This window comes from Phoca vitulina, unplaced genomic scaffold, assembly GCF_004348235.1.
Source record: "Phoca vitulina isolate PV1807 unplaced genomic scaffold, GSC_HSeal_1.0 scaffold19, whole genome shotgun sequence".
Classification (NCBI taxonomy): Eukaryota; Metazoa; Chordata; class Mammalia; order Carnivora; family Phocidae; genus Phoca; species Phoca vitulina.
Genome location: NW_022589722.1, coordinates 10287813 through 10306883, shown reverse-complemented (window position 1 = coordinate 10306883; position 19071 = coordinate 10287813). Strand labels below are relative to the sequence as shown.

At 44.8% G+C, this 19071-nt stretch overlaps 1 protein-coding gene across 2 annotated transcripts; it reads right to left on the bottom strand.

The window, feature by feature from the left end:
- Positions 1 to 123: 123 nt before the first annotated feature.
- On the bottom strand, positions 124 to 18803 carry AMDHD1 (amidohydrolase domain containing 1). Of its 2 annotated transcripts, none has more exons than XM_032416265.1 (9): positions 18624 to 18803; positions 17304 to 17410; positions 15824 to 15888; positions 13242 to 13519; positions 10580 to 10805; positions 8140 to 8264; positions 4827 to 4920; positions 4075 to 4235; positions 124 to 3198 (listed from the first exon to the last, which is right to left on the bottom strand). In XM_032416265.1, the coding sequence occupies exons 1-9, from the start codon at positions 18758 to 18760 to the stop codon at positions 3111 to 3113; spliced, it is 1281 nt and encodes a 426-aa protein (XP_032272156.1). In that variant the 5' UTR covers positions 18761 to 18803; the 3' UTR covers positions 124 to 3110. The 2 variants fall into 2 exon arrangements, 1 of the variants encoding a protein (XP_032272156.1); XR_004300911.1 differs by having other exon boundaries at positions 3130 to 3198; positions 3632 to 4235.
- Positions 18804 to 19071: the final 268 nt, after the last annotated feature.

Genomic DNA, 19071 nt, shown 5'->3' with positions numbered 1-19071 from the left:
CTTTATCCTTTAACTGTTTACTGTAATAAAGACCAAGATGCTCATGCTTGGGGGGAGATTTGGCAAAAACAATTTAAATTTTAAAAGTACTGTGTTTCACCAGAGTTCCTTTTAGGAGACCGCGCTTTTAATACGCCCTGGCTTTGGCTCTACTTTTGAAAGTCCGTCTTACCGCCCTAATTGGATTGTAAATTCCCCGAAGGCAGGACCCTGTCTAGCACTAGAATTTCAGAGATGGAGGGAATCCAACCTCTACAGATAAAGAGTTCAAGAAGAAATCAAAGGCCAGATGTCAAGCCGCAGATGTGTGTTTCTTCCAGCACGCCACGTGGCCTCACCTTTCTCCCATGGCATCTGGCGCGTGCACCCTCAATTCAGTGGGGGTGATACTACGCACAGTGAGGCAAAAATTGGTTCTTGGGATGCGGAAGAACTTGCATATTATGATGGTTTGTGGTCTTTTTCCAGAGCTCAACCCTATCTGATAAAATCTTATTCTGTAGGGAGAAATTTAAGTTTTCTCCTGGTAGGGGGGTGGCCTGATAACTTTAAAAGGTTGAGAAAAGAAACACTGATCTAGCCCAATGGGGAGCACACAGTAAGGGTCTTCACATCTCACTTACTGCCCGTTGTCAGAGCTTTCCACCTGGACCTCTAGCACCTGATACCTCCTACTCTCTCCACCAAAGGACTGGTTCAAGGTATCTTGCCAGAGTCCACTCATACAACACATGTTTGAGTGCCTACTGTGTACGCTAAAACCAGATTAATTTTTTTCTACAATACTCTTGTCCTGGTCCTAACTTGTTCAGACATTTTCAGTGGCTTTTCCTGACTTGAAGAATGAGGTTCCTACTAGTGAGGCTGACATTCAAAGCCCTGTGAAATCTGACCCAGCCCTAGCTCCCCAAGGAGCTAGGAGGGTTCACAGATGATCTTCTGAACACTTCATAATGTTTCATCCGGGAGCCTTTCTCTCTCATCAAAATCCTTCCAACCCCCAAAGTGAAGAAGGGCAGCCCACCTCTCCACTCAACCATGAAACTGTTTCTTTGGTTTTACTTTTCCAGTGTATTCCCCCATGAGCATCATCCTTTGGCATTATATTAAGGAATTCGTATGCTCTTTTCAATCCACAAAACAAGTATTTTCCTTAACACTGCCTTCCTGGGTTGGCCTACTTAGTGTGTTTTAATTAAGTAATTTTCACTGTGACTACCAGTATGTTTGTACATTCATGAATTCATTTACTAATCACCTGCTATGAACCAGTCACCACATTTAGATCCTGGCGCATGAGGAGGCCCTGCCCTCTACTAACTTACATTCTAAAGGGAAAGAGAGTTAAGCCACAGTGCCATGAAGGACGGGCTCACGGCAGGGGAGGGACTGGCTCTGATTTCCCACATAGAGAAGAGCGGGAAAGCAGTCCAGGTAGAGGGAACAGTGCTGCAAAGCCTGGAACAGCAAAAGCAAACGGTGTTTTGAGGCACAGTGTGAAAGCCGGTGTGGCTAGGGTCTAGACCGCAGACTGCGGCACTTCTCAGACTTTAACGGGTGTACAAATAACCTGGCCGCTGGTTAAGACACAGATTCTGATTCAGCAGGTCTGGGGTGGGGCCGAGGTTCTCATTTCTAGCAAGCTCACAAGTTGCAAGGGCTTACAGGACACTGGCCTGGGAGGACTAAGGCTGTTCTGGGTGGGTATCTTCTTCTCCTTTCATCTGAAAAAGACATTAATGCTATTTGTTTAAAGTGAATGTCTCCTAGAGGGAGAATAAGATGCACTTCACCTTCTTATTCCATAGGTATAGAGATAGACTTCTGTGTTTGAACGGACCTCGTATTTAGTTTTAGCCTTTATATCTATCGCCTGCATCCCAAACTCCTACAATTGAGTAGGTGCTTGGTCACAGGGGAGGGTGACCATGCACGTCCCACACCCCCTCAAGAATCCTTACCCAAGCATATGAGGGACAAAGCTCCGATGACCCCATGTTACTGGACAGTGACAGCAATGTGCACTGTCACCCATAACCTCTCAACAAGGAGTATTTGATTTGATTTAAACGGAATACAGTTAAGCCTCATTGATTCAGCCATTTTTAACATGAAATGGGTGATAATTTGGTTAATCTTTACTTCTCAAATCATTTATTCATAAATAGGACAAAGTTTAATAATACCATTGTGATTATAAGGATGATTAAACATTGAAAAACATTTCAAGTAAATTCATATGGCTTTAGAAACACCTATTTATATCATCATCCACAATTTCTTTATGTGTAATTATGTAATTTGTTCATTTCCTAAGAAGCTGTAATAGGTAATACCACCAATCTACTTCCGGGGCTGGAAACAACAATAGTGACAATACATATTTATTGAGAGCTATAAAAATTTTGTTATACATTTGTAATGTGAATAATCAAACTCTTAAAAATGATTTTTAAAAATTACATTATCAGATTTGGTCCAAATGCATCCATTCTAGGAAGGCCCCCGTCCCCTTGTATAAAATGACGAGTCTTGAACTCTGCTGTGAAGCACTACTCCTGGAGTCAAGAAGAAATTAGAAATAGAAGGACACCCTACCTCAGGGGACACTCATGCATTTGAAGAGCTTATAGAAAGGCAACCTGTGTGGGAAAAGGACAAACTAGCTGCTTATAATAGAAGGCTACATTTGCTTAATTTGGGGCATATCACTTGGATTTCTCACCATCCCATAGTTTAAAAACTGAAACTTGAAAAGCACAAACAAAATGGGAATTTCAAGCCATGTCTACCTAACTGCCAATTGCTTTTCCCCACGAAGGCATTCTGATGATACTCTACCATATTAATCTTCAAAATATTTGTAATAAATCTCTGTGAAATGATTTAATGTTCTGAGATTATGATCTAATTGATTTACCTGCTTATACGTCCAGGTGCACATGTTAAATTAAAAGAAATTAATGACTTGGTTTTTTTCAAGTGGATTAACAAAGCACTGAAATATATTTAAGTGACATCACTCTGGTAAATTACTACGGTATTTTAACTTTTACTGCAACTGCATTGACTTATATAGCCGAAAGGTCTTCTCTTTCCTTTCAGATCTTTCATTTTTTATAGATGACTTTTCCTTTAGCTACAACATATTCAATTAATTCATGATGGCCTCCAAACTGGTAAATCAAATGTTCCCATCTAGAAAGAAATCAAACATACTTTAATGCATACAAGCCAAAATGATCACTTGGTCAATAAATGCTAATTTAGAAATACATTCTCTAAAAATTTCTTTATACCCTGTCATTGATATTCGGGCTTTTTAAAAAAATAGTAGATTACTATGATAACTAGCCTATGACTTAAATATTGTTTAATGGTATTGTTGAAGTATTTGACCTTAAAATATTTGATCCGATTAAGCGATATACAAAAGGTGACATCAGCATTATTTTCAATAGAGTGAAGAGTAGAATTACAGAGTCGCTTTCTTCAGTTGAATTTGAGGACCAAAGAATGCAGTAGACCTGCTAGGGTCAAGGATTTATGACTTTCAGATTTAGAAAAATAAGACTCAAATTGTTACATCGGAGACCCAGTTGGCAGCCGACTGTGTGTGAGTAATACGAACCCAGGAGCAGGAAAACGGAAACAAGGCTTTTGGGATCTGGTAGGAGTGAGAAGCCAGAGCGGTAATGACTCAGACGCGGGTGACCAGCCGGAGCTGGAACATGCACGGCCCAGCACCAGCTGTAGGTCAGAACTCCAGCAGAAAAACAAGAACACAAGCCAGGGGGCACAAGTCCAAAGTCCGGGTAAACAGAACAGAAACCTGGAGATCTAGGACAGATGGAAGACAGATGAAGAGACCGGAGAAGCTGGTCTGTCTACCCTGTGTGGTTTAGGACTCCTAGGGAGACTTGCTGGTTAGAAAGGGGTGCTGATAAAGGAGATTGGGGCGCTTCTGGGCCTACACAGAGCCAGATGCTAATATTGAGCAGAAAAGCCATTTAAACCCAGCCTACATATTACAAGGGGCACAAAATAAAATAGCTCCGTTGGGAGAACACTCGCCTGGACGAATTGATGATAATGAGATCTCCCTGTTTGCCGACTTCCAGAGATCCATGTGTGTGAGATTTTCCCAGGGCATAAGCTGCGTTGATGGTGGCAGCGGCCAAGGCTTCAGGCATGGACATTCTCATGTTCACGCAGGCCAGGTGCATGACCACTGGCTAAGGCAGGGAAGAACCGTATTAGAGGAAAGGAACAAAATGGTAACTGCTACCTAGGACATTTCTCAACACAGCACAACCAATAATGGAAATTAAATGTCTGGGAGGAACTGGCTAAACTGGTATGAGAACATTTTAATTTACATGTGAAGATTCTTATGCTTTGGAAAAGATTTCTTTATTAGAGAGATTACCACCCCCACCCTCGGGTATTGAGTATTTATTTACAACTTTTCAAGACCACTGGCTATGTAAGATGAAAGCCCACCTCCATGCTTATTTACTAAAACTTCTTTGAGCTTGTGTTATCCTCCAAGACCAGAGTAAGTTATCATCAAACCACAACGCCCAAGGCTGAATCAAAAAAATTATGCAGATAGAACTTTCTCTCCTCTCTCTATGCCTAGAGGCATTCATGTGGCACAGAACTATCCAATGACCCTGCTGTCTACACTTTTTTTCCTGTTTCACAAGAAAATCGTTTCTTAGATCTTTGGTACATTTTAACAGTTAGTGAACTATTTTTAAATTATTCATACATGTGGCGGAAGACGGTTTCTCTCCTTAGAAAGTCACATTAAAAATAATTACCATTGAAAAGCAATATGCATTCGGGTTGAAATCGCTGCCCAAAGCAACGATTACCCCTTCATCCAACATCTTCCTAGCGCGAGGCTGCTTCAGTCTAAGAGGAGGGGAAAAGAAAGGAAGATGTCAGTCTCTGGAAGCAGAGCTTCTGCAGATTAGATATTCGGAATGGAAGCCAACTTAAGATATCCAACCCCTCTGTGTTCTGGAAGAAGAAAGAGACACTCAAGGTTAAGTGATGAGTGGTGAAGTCAGGTGGAACCCAGGATGCCTGATTTTTATCTCTGCTTTTGAAATGACTTGCCCATGACTAATTTCTTTAATTTGGCAGTGTTTATTTTAGCATTTTTTTTTTTTTTATTTTAGCAATCTTTATATACTTTCAGAGATTCTTGCTAAGGAAGAAAAATATAACTTAGTTTTTTTTCAAATGTAACACACTTTTTTTTTGACTCCCAAATATAAACAATGAGGTTAAAATAATGCTATTTTTATTAACTTCCATTTTGCAATTTTTTTTTTTTATTCATCTCTCCCCCCCTCCTTGGGGGTGGGGAAGGGTCTCAAACATTTTTGGTAGGCCCTTTAAAGTCTTGAAGGCCCAAGAATCTAATACATAAAATGTCTGTGCTTCTTCCTGGGTTGCGTGTCTCCTTAATCTCGTTGGCAAAATATTGTTCTTTAGGACATGACTCAAAAGTTATGTCAGGGATAAACAGAGCCAAACACTAGCTAAAGGGGTGAAGACAGACTGTATTCAGTAATAACTACTGCAAAAGGGAAAGGGTCCAGTGTGGTCTGGACTCAATTTTGATTTGTGCAGTGGTAACTGGGCATTTTAAAGAAAGAAAGAGGAAGTCGGGAGGAAAAAGGGGCGGGTCCTTGAGAAGACAATCCTGGGTGGTAGAAGATTTATATCTTAAAGGAGCAGAGAAAGGATTTATAATTGCAATTACAACTGCAATTTGTAAAGTAACTGCTCTAAGAGGAAGTCCAGGGGCCTCTCTGCCAATCAGCGGGTTTTGCTGGAACAAACAGTAAATTCCCCTGGCAGGCTGGGCTTTCTCAGGCAGGCATTGTAAGGGGGCCTGGGTCATCCTAGGCAGACAGCCCTGAGCTTTCAGAAACTATGCTAGTGTTTATTCAGGCTCACAGTGTTGGGGGGAGGGGAACAGATGAAAGCAGTTGTCTGAGAGTCTACAGGTTTATAGGCCAAGATGGAGGCCCTTGAAACATTCACGGTCGACGACTGACAATTGGCAGGCCTACCTAAGATAATGTTCTCAACCAGGATAATGTATGAGAGGAGGCAGGTGAAGCAGGGATAAGAGTGAGGAAAGGTAGAACTTAAAATCTCCCCACAGTTCTTTTTTTTTTTTTTTTTTTAAGATTTTCTTTATTTATTTGAGAGAGAGCACGAGAGCGGAAGAGAGGGAGAAGCAGGCTCCCAGCTGAGCAAGAAGCCCATCTTGGGGCTCAATCCCAGGACCCTGAGATCATGACCTGAGCTGAAGGCAGACACTTAACCCACTGAGCCACCCAGGCGCCCCTCCCTCCCACAGTTCATTCTGACGGCCTCGCCTCCCCTCCCCTTCCAGAGATACTTAAGGAGGAAAAAGAAAAAGTGAGGCTGTAGACGTACCGAGGGAGTTCCAGAAAAACTGAGGTAAATGTATCCTGAATAAATTTAAACAGTATACACAAAGATGCGTACAATAATGATTACAGGAAGTGGCATAAGGCCACTGTTATGCCAGAAATGAGAGTCAAGAGAATTCAGGGCCCGGCAGGGAGCCCTGCAGGTTGCTCCTGTTGGAGAGCTCAGAAAAATAGTGGAACAGAGAAGCCAGAGAGAAAAGTGGGGCCTTCTCTGCAATGTTTCCTGTTGTCCAAATTGTATGGTCAACCCATCCTGCGGTGAGCACAGATGGCCGCCGCCTCTGGCGTAGGGACAAAGTTCGGGCTTTTATTGCTGAGCCGCCCTTCACAGTGCAAGTCTCAGATTTTTGCTCCATCTTTAAGAGATTCAAGGGGAGGTAAAGGAACCCTTTTTGTCAAACATTATTCCTTGGGTGATGGAAAATTAACCAGATTAAGTATTGATTGATGACTTTGATTGATGACTATTGAGACTTGCTGGAAATGCCAAGATTCCAAGAATGGTTATTGATTGGTATTTCCTGGTTGCAATCTACATTATGTCTACTCTTTAAATCAAGAGAACAGTAATAATAAGAGAAATGTATAATATTACCCCTATGTGTATAACATCATAATATATTTGAGAAAAGTACTGCAATATTCCTCTCTTCTCTCTTATAAAAGTTACTTGAAGGCGCCTGGGTGGCTCAGTCAGTGAGCGTCCGCTCTTGATATCGGCTCAGGTCATGATCTCATGGTGGTGAGATCGAGCCCCCTGTCAGGCTCCGCACTGGACGTGAACAATCTTTAGATATTCTCTCTCTCCGTCTCCCTCTGCCCCCAGCTCACGCGAACTTGGGAGCGCCCTCACTCCCTCTCTCTCTCTATAAATAAATAAATAAATAAATAGATAGATAGATAGATAGATAGATAGATAGATAGATATAAAAGTTACTTGTAGCCTGGCTTTTCCATCCCTGAGGCAGAGTGTTTCAACCTCAGCACAGTTCGTAATTGTGGCCGGATAATTCTTAGGCAGGATAATTCTTTGCGGTGGGAGGTGGTTCTGTGCGCTGTGGGACCTTTAGCGGCTCGAGCCTCTACCTACTAGATGCCAGTAGCGCCCCCTGGTGGCGACAACCAAACCGCAGTCATAAAGATGGGCTCTGGACTGGGTGTATTCAATCCATAGAGGGCAAACAGCAAAACTCCTGGGAAGATTTCACAAAACATACTTAGACGTCTCCTCCTTCCTCCCACCCCCGGGGATTTATGAGGACTGTGGGGCCCACTTGCGTCCTCTTAGTAAAAAACAGCTCCTTCAGATTCTGAACACTGCTTGATATCCCTAACATCTGATGCATGTTTTTTAAAGTAGAAAGCCTATTTCATTATTTCTAGTCATAAAAGTAATGCATATTGATTTTTTAATTGGAAAATTCCAAAAATGAGGGGGAAAAACAAAAGAAAGCAAAAGCTCCACTCTTCCCAATAATCTCCCTACTCAATGGCCATTTGGGTCTAAGCGCTTTCCTGGACCTCACTCCAGAACTGGCATCTTCCATGAGCTCAGTTTTCCTGATCTGCATTTTTAAGGAATGTGGAAGGGCAATGAAATAAGACTTAGGCCTCTGGGTCTGTGTCCTCGCGGCTGTCACCCCCCAGGGCAGCTCACCTCAGCATGTAGGCCGTGGTGGGCAGAAGGACGGCCGAGCACCTGGCCATTGCCATGGCAACGATGCCCTCATCGCTCGCTTCTTCCAGGTGACTGATCGCCTGGGCTCCCAGCTCAGCCCCGAGCTAAGCGGAATGGGCAGAGAGAAAGGTTTCACCAACAGCAACATCAATCACCAAAGGGCCAGAACACTGGTTTCCCTGCAAAACTAAGCAGCACTCTTTGTCATTAAAATGTGTTGGCAACTGCCTCTGCCCAGCGCAAGCCCCCAGTGGTAAAAGGTTTGTGATGGACATTCATTTGAAAATTAGCTCGTGTGCTACTTCAAAAACTATCCTTAAATCCAAGTGCTTACTGGGGCGCCTGGCTAGCTCAGTCATTAAGCATCTGCCTTCGGCTCAGGTCATGATCCCAGGGCCCTGGGATTGAGCCCCGCATTGGGCTCCCTGCTCGGCGGGAAGCCTGCTTCTCCCACTCCCGCTCCCCTGCTTGTGTTCCTGCTGTCGCTATCTCTCTCTCTGTCAAATAAATAAATTTTAAAAAATCTTAAGAAAATAAGTCTGGGCTCAGCTGTTAGAAGAAAACCAGGAGGAGGTAATGCTGATGATAATGAGAACATGGCATTAAAGTGGGTTTCTTCTCAGCGTGACACATTTGCACACACACACACACACACACACACAGTGCCCCAGGCTGAAAGGTGATTCTGTTAAGCATTCCAAGGAAAGGGAAAGGAGACTCATTGTTGACCTTAGCCCGTGGCCCAGGGAGGCAGCGATGCCCACACCAGAGCAGAAGGGAGCCGGCCCCTCGTCAGCAGCTAGCTCGGGTCTAAGAGCATTCTGGTTTGGTGCTCTCGGGAGTTGGATGCTCCACAGACTCTGCTCCCCAGGCGAGCTTCCTTCTAACCTTGGAATCACCTTCACTTTCCCAAACTCGATTTGGTCATCCCGGGTATTGACCTCTGTTTAATTCACCGGTTCACTCTCTACAACCAGAAGTATCTTGTTGACCACCTAGTTCACATTCATTCATCAAACATTCCACAAATATTTACTCACTAAAGGCCACCTGTCTACCAGGCACTGTGCTAACCTCCAGGGATAAGGCTGTGGAGGCACAGGGACAGTCCAGGAGGGATCTCAGAGACAATTTGAACACGGTGGGACAGGCACAGGGAGGAACTGTAACTCATTCTTGGAGAGGTTTGGGAAGGATGCCAGAGAAGTGGTAGCTAAGAGGAAACACGGAGCGGAGTTAGAGTTAGCCAGGCAAGGGGTGTTCGGATGAGAGGAGGCACATCCAGAGGCGTGGGGTATCGGGTGTCCTAACACTATTTATGGTGGCTGGCCATGGTCAAGAGGGCAGGGGAGGGGAGGGGGGAGGAGAGAAAGAGGAAGATGGGAGGCAAGCAAGAGCTAGATCCGGGTAAGCCTATGGCTGTGGAGTTTGAAATTTGTCCTGCCAGCCCAGGTGAGCCTTTCAGTGCTTTCCAGCACCAGAGAGGAAGAGAAGATGCGCGGAGGGCAGGGATTCAAGTGCGGACAAGCTTGGACACAGGGAGAAGAGCTGTTGCAGGAGTCCAGCTGAGAGCCACTGCTGGTGGTCTGAACTAGGCGGTGGGGGGAAGAGAAGTGGACCTAGACAGACTCAGCAGGCAAACCTGGAGGCCTTCTGGTTAACTGAAATGTGACAGGGGAGGGGGAGAGGAGACAAAGTGACGTCCAAGTTTTTCTCTTAGGCAATCCGTACATAATGGGGTCATTCACTGGGCAGGAAACACAGGACCAGATCTGGAAGCGATATTAAGAGATCACATTGGACGTGTTGTGGTGGAGACACGTGTGGAGTGTCCACATCTGGTTTATGCCCCAAGGGCAGTTGTTTATTTCACTCTAGGGCTTAGAGAGACATCTCGACTCACAACTGCGGGGGCTGTGTCTGTCTTATTCACTGCTGAATTCTCAGTGCCTGGCACATAGCACACACTCAAATATTTGTTGAAAGCATGAATAAATGAATCTGAGCAAGACGCAGAGATCAGAAGAGCATCCTGGACTATTAACGGTATGCTCTAGCAACGTTCCCCTGGACGCTGCCAGACAGACCCCAGCAGCTACGTGTGCAACTCGCCGACTCTGCCAGTGTGGCTTCGTGTGCCAACCAAAACAGGGCACGGATTTGCTAAACAAGATCACGAAAGTGCTTCTTTTTCTACTAATCCCACCAGCCGGCGATCATACAAGTCAATGAGCAGCAAAAAAGTAAATTTCTAACAGAGGTCCGGGATTCCAAGGCTCTACCGGACCAATCCACACATTGTTCAAACAAATTTCCCCATTCTCTGTCTTTTCAGAAGGCTACTCCCACCTCTGAACAAACTAATTAAGTTTTCCATAGCATGAGTGTTGACAAAGGAAAAGCAAAAGGTCAACCACACCTCGGCAGCCTTCATCGGGTGCAGCTCATCCCCATGGAAGTTAATCTGTAATCCCATCTCTTTTCCACTTTGAAGAATCCTTCTGGTGGAGCTGAGATCAAAGACGCCCTTCTCACAGAACACATCTATATTGTCCACATGGATTTCCCCACTTCTGCCAAGCTCCTTCAGCTTCGGGAGGTGGCTATTGATGATTTCATCAGCAGCCTCTGGAGCAGTCTTTCCTCTGGGGGAAGAAAATGAGATTACATGGGGGGAAATTTTTTTTTTTTTTTTAATTAAAGAAAGGGTTTTCTGGCACTCGAAGAATCTCACAAACTATGGGCAAATGACCTCAAGCCTCAAGAAGGTAGAGAAATAATCAAAGCAATAACTCAAGAGTCTTAACAATGAGGACACAGCAGAGATGTTGGCAAGACTTCTGTAGGCACTGACTCTGTACACAGAGACTCAAAGGGCTCATCCATTTCTGGCCCAGCCGTGTTGCCTTCGAGAATGTCAGCAAGGCCAGCCGGCTGAAAAACGGAATCTGCTTGCCAAGGACACTGAGAGGGCATCCTGGATGGTTCCCTAACAACACAACTGTGTGCTCCTTAGCTGGACTCTCGTGATCACTCTGCCTTTTTCTTCTTCCACACTGTTTCTAGAAGCATCTGCCTAAGGCTTCTTGTCTCACCATTTGGAACTATGGGGAAAGAGGATTGTGGGAGGCCCTGAAATTCTAAGATTCTGCGGTAGTTATAGATCAGAAAGGGCTGGGCTTTTGCAGTCAAATAGACACAGAGCTCTCCTACTTGCTGGCTATGTAACTTTGGACACGTCATGTAGCCATCATTTGGCATCCTCTGAGCTGCAGACTGTATCGCTGGAGATCAAGACACAGACCTCAGAGACTCATTGGCAGATGGAGAAAATTTCTGTAAAACTTTAGTCCTGTATTTGGCACACAGAAGTCTCTTGCTCAGCAAAAACCATTTTGATGGGAAGACAGAAGTGAACCGCGAGGAGACAGGCGCTCGCATATGTTGTTCCTAATTCTCAAGACAATCATATAGAATTATGTGTTATTTAGCTATTTTACAGATGTTCAAAAAAGTTGAGTGATGCCCTCAAAATCATGCAGTGGGAAAGTAGCAAAGCTGGGTTCAAACCCAGGTCTGGTATGGCTCCAAAGCCTAAGACTTCTCTACCATGTTACACTGCTATCATCCACCTTATGTTCCGTTTGAAAAAAAAAAAAATGTTTTCTATAGATGGATGTCCCAAAAGTCTCAGTGCAGTTTTAAGTTTTAATAATTTCAGAAGTACAAATGCTAAAAATGTACAAAAACATCATTGGAAATATTAAGTATTTATGTTTCTTTTCTACTTAATCAATTTTGTGAATTTTTAATAATAAATTTGTTAATTTTTTATTTTCTCTGATTGAAAATGGTAAACAAAAAATTAACATTAAACTTATTTTTCAAACTGCGTGAAACTAAATAAATGTAAAAATATATGTTATGAAACTTTCAAATAATTTCTGTAAGCCTGCAGCACTTATGTATCTAAGTTATCAAAACTCAAAACGGCACTAAGACTTTGCCCTGTTAATTTTCAAGTCCTGGATTTTTTTTTTTTAAGATTTTATTTATTTATTTGAGAGAGAGAGAGAATAAGAGCAGGGGGAGGGAGAAGCAGATTCCCTGCTGAGCAGGGAGCCGGATTAGGGGTTAGATCCCAGGATGCTGGGATCATGACCTGAGCCAAAGGCAGCCACTTAACCGACTGAGCCACCCAGGTGCCCCCAAGTCCTAGATTTCTTTTGAAACTTTTAGTTCTGGAACTGGGGGCCTTTGGCTCTAGAAATTCCAGGACAGATAAGATGCAGATGCAGATGCAGAAAGGACAGAATTCTCTACAAGAAAGCTATATAGGAGAAACTTTAAATAAAAGGAAATCTAAAAAACATTTACAAGAAAACAAACATGTTTGCTGCTAAACAAACAGATGAACAAAAATAAAAACTATTCTGAGTCATCTTGACTTAAAGATTTGATCTATCTCCTACAGAGTGTTACTTTTAATCTCTAAAGTGCGATTATGTGGTCATGGGCAACTATTTAAAGTAATACCTGTTATTTTAAAGGATCTAGTAGGGGGCATTGCTTTCTGTTAACTGAAAGAATTTTGAACATCTCCTCTTCCTCCTTCATCATTAAGGGACTAGCAAACAGATGGGTCTGGTGGGGATCACCTTCCTAAAACCACCCTTGCAAGGGGCGCCTGAGTGGGTCGGTTAAGCGTCTGCCTTCAGCTCAGGTCATGATCCCAGGGTCCTGGGATCGAGTCGTATATCGGGCTCCCTGCTCAGTGGGGAATCTGCTTCTCCCTCTACCTCTGCCCCTCCCCCCTGCTCCTGTGCTCTCTCTCTCAAATAAATAAATAAAATCTTCAAAAAAAAAAAAACCACCCTTACGAGATGACTATTACAATCAGAACACCTTTCTAACAGCTTCTACTGAGCTCTCTCTGCAAGAACTAAAGTTCAGATGCAACTCCACTCCCCCCCCCACCCCCCTGCGCCAACACATCCCCACTTAGGTACCAGCTGACCCCTTCCTTCTTTGTTTTCAATGCCCCCTCCACGCCCCAAGTCAAGCGCGCAAGCTGAGGTTACTTTGGCACCGAGTGAGCCGCGCAGTAGGTGGCTGAGATGCCAATGGGCAGCTGCCGCCGGGCACGCTCAATCACGCGCAGCATCTTGAGCTCTGTCTCCAGGTTGAGGCCGTATCCGCTCTTGCACTCCACCAGCGTGGTCCCTGCCCTCATCATGCACTGCAGCCGCTCCTGGAAGGAGCAGAACAGCTCCTCCTCCGAGGCTTGGCGAGTGTGCTCCACGGTGAAGTTGATCCCTCCTCCAGCTTGGTGAATATCCATGTACGTGGCTCCTGCCAACTGAACACAGGGCTCCCCCTAGGCTGGGCAAGGGCGGGAGGTTGCAGGCAGCTCCACAGAACCTCCACCCGGAGTGATGTTCAAAATGCTATGTCAGGGACACCAGCAGATCAGAAAGCATGCTGGGGTACATGGCCATGAAGCCCCGACCCTGCCAGGGCATCTTAGGAAGGACTGGGGAGGGCAGAAATGAGAGAAGTCAGGTGGGGAGCACTTAGGGTCTCACGCAGCAGCGGCAATTTACCAACCAGCCCAGAAGTATTTCAGTATTCTAACAACCCAGCTGGCCCCAGTGTGCACCAGCTAAGTCTCTGTCTACCCCTAGCTCCTATGAGAAAACAAAGCTTAGGCAATTCGGGAACCCCACTGCAGTTATTCCAAATATCCACGAAAGAGCCCCGGGGGGTTTCCACCTCTCCGTGTCTGGCCACTAGAGTTTGGGGTCTGACCTCTGTCACTCAAGCAAAGAAGCTCTTCCTGGGATCCCACTGGGCTCCAGTTACTCTGCGCAGCAAGGAGTGCGGCACAAATGAAGTACACCAGCCCGGGTTCTGCCAAGGTGAGCTGGAGAACTCACCCCGTACCCTTCCCTTCTCTGGACCTCACGCTCCCCATCTATGTAATGAGATGTTGGACTGCAAATCTCTAGGGTTGCTTTTTGGCTCTGCAATTGTGTGCTTTAATAAAGAAGTCTTAAAAACAGCTCTAGTTTGTTGAAGAAGGTACCCAGTGTCTGAAGAAAATTCTTAGCTGTTAGGGTGTACACTTGAAAAAAAAAAAAACAATGTGAAGAAAAGACATGGAGAAACCTTAAATGCATATTGCTAAGTCAAAGAAGCCGATCTGAAAGGCTATGTACTGTATGAATCTAACTAGATGATGTTCTGGAAAAGGCAGTACGATAGAAACAGCTGGGGCGCCCGGGGTGTCACAGTCAATTGAACATCTGACTCTTGATTTCGGCTCAGATCATGATCTCAGGTCGTGAGATCAAGCTCTGCATCAGGCTCTGGGCTCAGTGTGGAGTCTGCTTGGGATTCTCTCTCTCCCTCTCCCTCTGCCCCTACCCCCCCATCTCTAAAATAAATAAATCTAAAAAAAAAAAAAAGAAAAGAAAGAAACAGTGAAAAGGTCGGCGGTTATCAGGGTTCAGGGAGGGACAGATGAATAGGCAGAGCACACAGGAATTTTAGGGCAGTTCAACCACACTATGTGATACTATAATGGTGGATATGTGTCATTATACATTTGTCCAAACCCACAAAATGTGCAGCACCAAGAGAAAACACCAGTAAGAAATGTGGACTCTGGGTAACAGTGATGTGTGAATGTAGGCTCATCAGCCGTAACAGAGGTACCGCTCTGGTGGGGCGTCTGATCATGGGGGGAGGCTGTGCATGTGTGCGGGCAGGCATGTGGGAAATCTTGGTACCTCTCACTCAAGTTGGCTCTCAAAAATAAAATCTGCTCTAAAAATTAAAATCTATTAGAAAGAAACAATGTGAAAACAGCTCCAACCATGGATTTGAGGGTTGGCCCTGGCTAATTAATGACTTGTGACGTAGACTACACTTTATGTTTCTTAGTAAGTCTCATTTTTTGGGGGGGAAATACAAGACTTAATTTATTTTTATGATTAGCAATATATTTTTCCAAGTTTGAACCAATGAATGGTGAATTTCAAACTGTATCCTGGAGCCCCTTCAAAGACCCCCCAGGGGTGGAGAAGTGAAATGGGAGAAGGGAAAGAGAGGTGGAACTAGTGAGCAAGGCAGCTCAGCTCTGTTTTTGGGTCTTAGGGGTTTTTTGGTAAGATTTTATTTATTTATTCGAGAGAGAAAGAGAGAGTGAGGCGGGGAGGGGCAGAGGAGGAGGGAAAGGGACAAGCAGACTCCCCACCAAGTGCTGAGGCCAACCTGGGGCTCGATCCCAGGAGCCTGATATCATGACCTGAATCGAAGTCAGACGCTTAACCGACTGAGCCACCCAGGCGCCCCAAGGCAGCTCAGCATTTTTTTAAAGGGAGGATTCTAAAACATACATACATACATATATACATACATAAGGATTCTACAGCTAAAAATTTTTGAAAACTATTATAATGATTGCTGGGCCTGTGCAAAGTATTTGGAGAGTTATAAGTTAGTTTTTTTGCAATTTATTTTCCATAGTCCAGGCCAGTAAAAATATCCATGAAAAAGAAATGTAGGCATATGTTGCAAAGCCTGATAGCCTACCAACTCTTTAGAAAGACTTGTCTGTATTTGTGCCTTATTTTGATTTGTCATCATTTACTACAGTTACCTTCATTGCAAACTCGTGAACTCTTTCACCAGCCCATACTGGATGTGTGTGTGCATCCACCAAACCTGTAATCAATAAATCAAATCATCTTTAAAGCTGAGAAATAGAAAGCCCTTAGATATCAGGCAGACTATCCCGTACCACTCTTGGGAAAGCAAGATGATGGTCAGCCATCTTGGAGGAGGGTGGGGGGAGGAGGAATTTGTCTGTAGGTTCCCTCCACAGACAGGGAACAAGAAGACTCTCGGCATGGCTGGTCTAGAAGGCTTTAATGGAAGAGGGTGATTTGGCATGATGAGAATATCCATTAAAGAAATACAGCTCCTTTTGCCCACTAAGTCCATGCTCACCAAGCAAGCTTTTGAAACAGGATGTCATATCTATCAGTTGAGCAAAACCACGGACTATATCACCAAGGAATAATCTGGGTGTGAAAACAGAGTACAATCTCTCCCAACTTTGAGAAGGAAAAATATGAAATCAGAAATATGAATCTTCCTTCAAAGAGAAATGTAGTTTAATTGAAGAGAAACTATAAAGCAATCGTGTGAACCGTTTGTTTATCCAAACGGTTCACAACTCAAGTGAAGCGTGGCTTTCCATAATATTTAAAATACTTGGATTAAGTGGATTAAATGTCTCGTTAGTGGTTCTGATTGGACGAAAAATCAAGAATCTCTACTCAGATTGCTTTCTAGTATTTTCTGCTCTTTTTCATAAGCTTGCACTCTGACTTTATTTCCTGACTCCCAAGAGATGGAAGATAGAAGCTCTATCAGATACGCACAGTAGACATTTTAAAAATATAAATCTTAGCTTCTGTGTTTTGTGTAGGACTCAAAATTTGTGAAACTCGTTTCAGAGGATTTCATGAAGCCAGAAAACATAATGTGGGAAATGATGGTTAACAAACTGATTTTGTTGTCAATCACTAAGATATAAACTTCAGTGAAATCTCTAGGGATTCCCTCCTCCCCCACTTTTCGGCCTAGAGATGTGTTGTTTCACACTCCATGTAAATTTAGAATCTATTCTGGTATTAGAAGCAGCAGCTTGCCCTCTCTGCCTCCCATATGAAGTAGATTAGTAAAGTTCTTCCAACAGCTTTTGAACCTAAACACAACACAACCTGTTTCTCTTCAGCATGTGAGTGGGACAAAGTGACATAATGAGTGGGTTTGATTCCCAGCTTGCCCTTTCCCTGTCCAGCAATCTTGGGTAAGATATTTCATCCCTAAACTGGAGTGTTCTAAACTGTAACATGTAGATAAGGATACTTACCTTACAGGGCAGTTAGAAGGATTCAAGATGAAAACATGTTTGCAAAGCACCTAGACATTCAGTAGTAGAAATTCAATGCACGGTAGCTATTATTATATTTTAATATTATTTCGAGACCCTATTTAAAAGAAGCTGCCACTCTTCCTCTTTACATTGCTAAAACTGGTTGAAGGGCTTTACTGAAAAAAGAGGTTAATACCCGGCAAGATGCATTTCCCAGAACAGTCAATTCTTTCTTCGAACGTTTCTTCAGAAAACATTTTTTGGATCGCATCAGCAGGACCGATGGCTTTTATAAGCCCATCCCTGAAGAAAAATCAAGAAATAATTACCAAAGTTTGGGGAAATACTGTGGAAAAGCTGACTAAGGATTTAAAATATGTTGCCCATGTCTTTTGGTATCAGTCAACATTTATCGTATTTCCTTCTTGCATCTGTGTCTTTGAAGAAAAAAAAAATGACTGCAGCCGCATGGAAGCCAAAGAGTCAAATCATATGTATAGAGATGGCTAGTTGTTCCCCAAGATCAATGTTCCCTTTTCCCCACAGTGCTAGATTCCTAAATTTTAGCTGAACACATGAACACCCAGAATGAAGCCTACATTTCTGGGTTTCCCGTCATCCACGTGCCGTCATGTGACTAAATTCTAACCAATAGGTCTGTTTTCTCTTCCTATTTTCCACTGTCTGGAAGGTAGACTCCGTAAGGAGAGGTGGAGCAGCCATCTTGGATGAGGGAGTGAGAAAGGGTTGTGCACAGCAGAGGAAGACAGTAGGGCCTCAGAACTCCATAGAGTATGGCCATCAATTAGCTCTGGATTCCTACCTCTGTGCACTTCTGTTAACTGGTTTTTAACAAATTTTTAACAGTAACACTGGGAATGTTTTTATCCCTTTGTTAATTAAAAACACACGGTCCCTAAAAGCTGGACTCTTGCACAACCCTAAGCAGCCTCAGATAAGGGCTGAGCCCATCTTGCGCAATCGCGGGGCGGTGGGGCTCTCCAATTCAAATCGGCATCGGAACCCCACTCCCACTGCAGGTTCCCCCGCCCAAACTTTGGCTGTTCTTTTAGTCACGTCTAGCAGGAAGCACAGAGGGTTAAATGAAAAAAACTGAAAAATGTCCTCTTTTTCTGAATTTCCTATCAGCCCCAAACCATCACCATCTGAACGTCTTTCGCGGTTCTCAAATTTAGTATACAAAGGGGGTTGGGCTGGAGGGTGTTTTGTAAAAATTCAAAGTCCCAGAACTCCACCACAGAGATGCTGATTCCAAAGACCCGGGGGTAGGGGGAAGAGGGACGGGGGTTCAGCCTGAGAGCGTTTTTTTTTTTTTCACCGAATGACTACCCGAAGCTGTCACACCAGGTAGGTAGCAGCAGGTGCCTGAAAGGCCCGCGGTGGCTCCCTGGATGAGGGAAAGCTTTTACCCGCTTCCCTCCACAGCGCCCAAGTTGGGGAAAGGGGGCCAGGCCGGGCCTCGGCTGCCCGGTGCCCCCAGCGCGCGGCCACTTACGTGCCCACCACGAGACTGGCGCCCTCCAGCACGGCCAGGCTGCGCAGCGCGTCCCGCGCCAGGAAGCGCTCGCCGCGGCCGCACACCATCACCACTTGCCGCGCGTTCTCCAGCAGGAGGCGGTGGCCGCCAGCCATGTCGCCGCGCGCCGCGGGTCTCCGGGAGGCCGCCGGGCCGGAGCGCGGGGCAGGCGGGCGGGCCGAGGAGGGCGCGGGGCGGCGGGCGGCGCCGCGGGGCAGGGAGGGTGGAGCCGAGGCGGGCGCTCGCCGCCGCAGTCCTGCCCAGCTGCCCCGGAGAGCGCGCCTCCCCCCCCGGCCGGCGCCGCGGCGGCGCGGGTGCCAACAACCCGAGTGAGGATTAGTAATAAACGCGATCATGGAATCTCCTCTTTTTTGGTCGCCCAGTCAATGTTCAGGGTAAATGTGGTGGAGACCACTGTCCCTACTTT

Excerpts from the sequence above, each read along its gene's own strand:
- AMDHD1 (XM_032416265.1), bottom strand. The coding sequence starts at position 18,760 with ATGGCTGGCGGCCACCGCCTCCTGCTGGAGAACGCGCGGCAAGTGGTG. Across the intron at positions 17,411-18,623 it reads GCCAGTCTCGTGGTGGGCAC|GGATGGGCTTATAAAAGCCA; the intron begins GTAAGTGGCCGC and ends ATTTTTCTTCAG. Across the intron at positions 4,236-4,826 it reads ATGCATATTGCTTTTCAATG|CCAGTGGTCATGCACCTGGC; the intron begins GTAATTATTTTT and ends TCCCTGCCTTAG.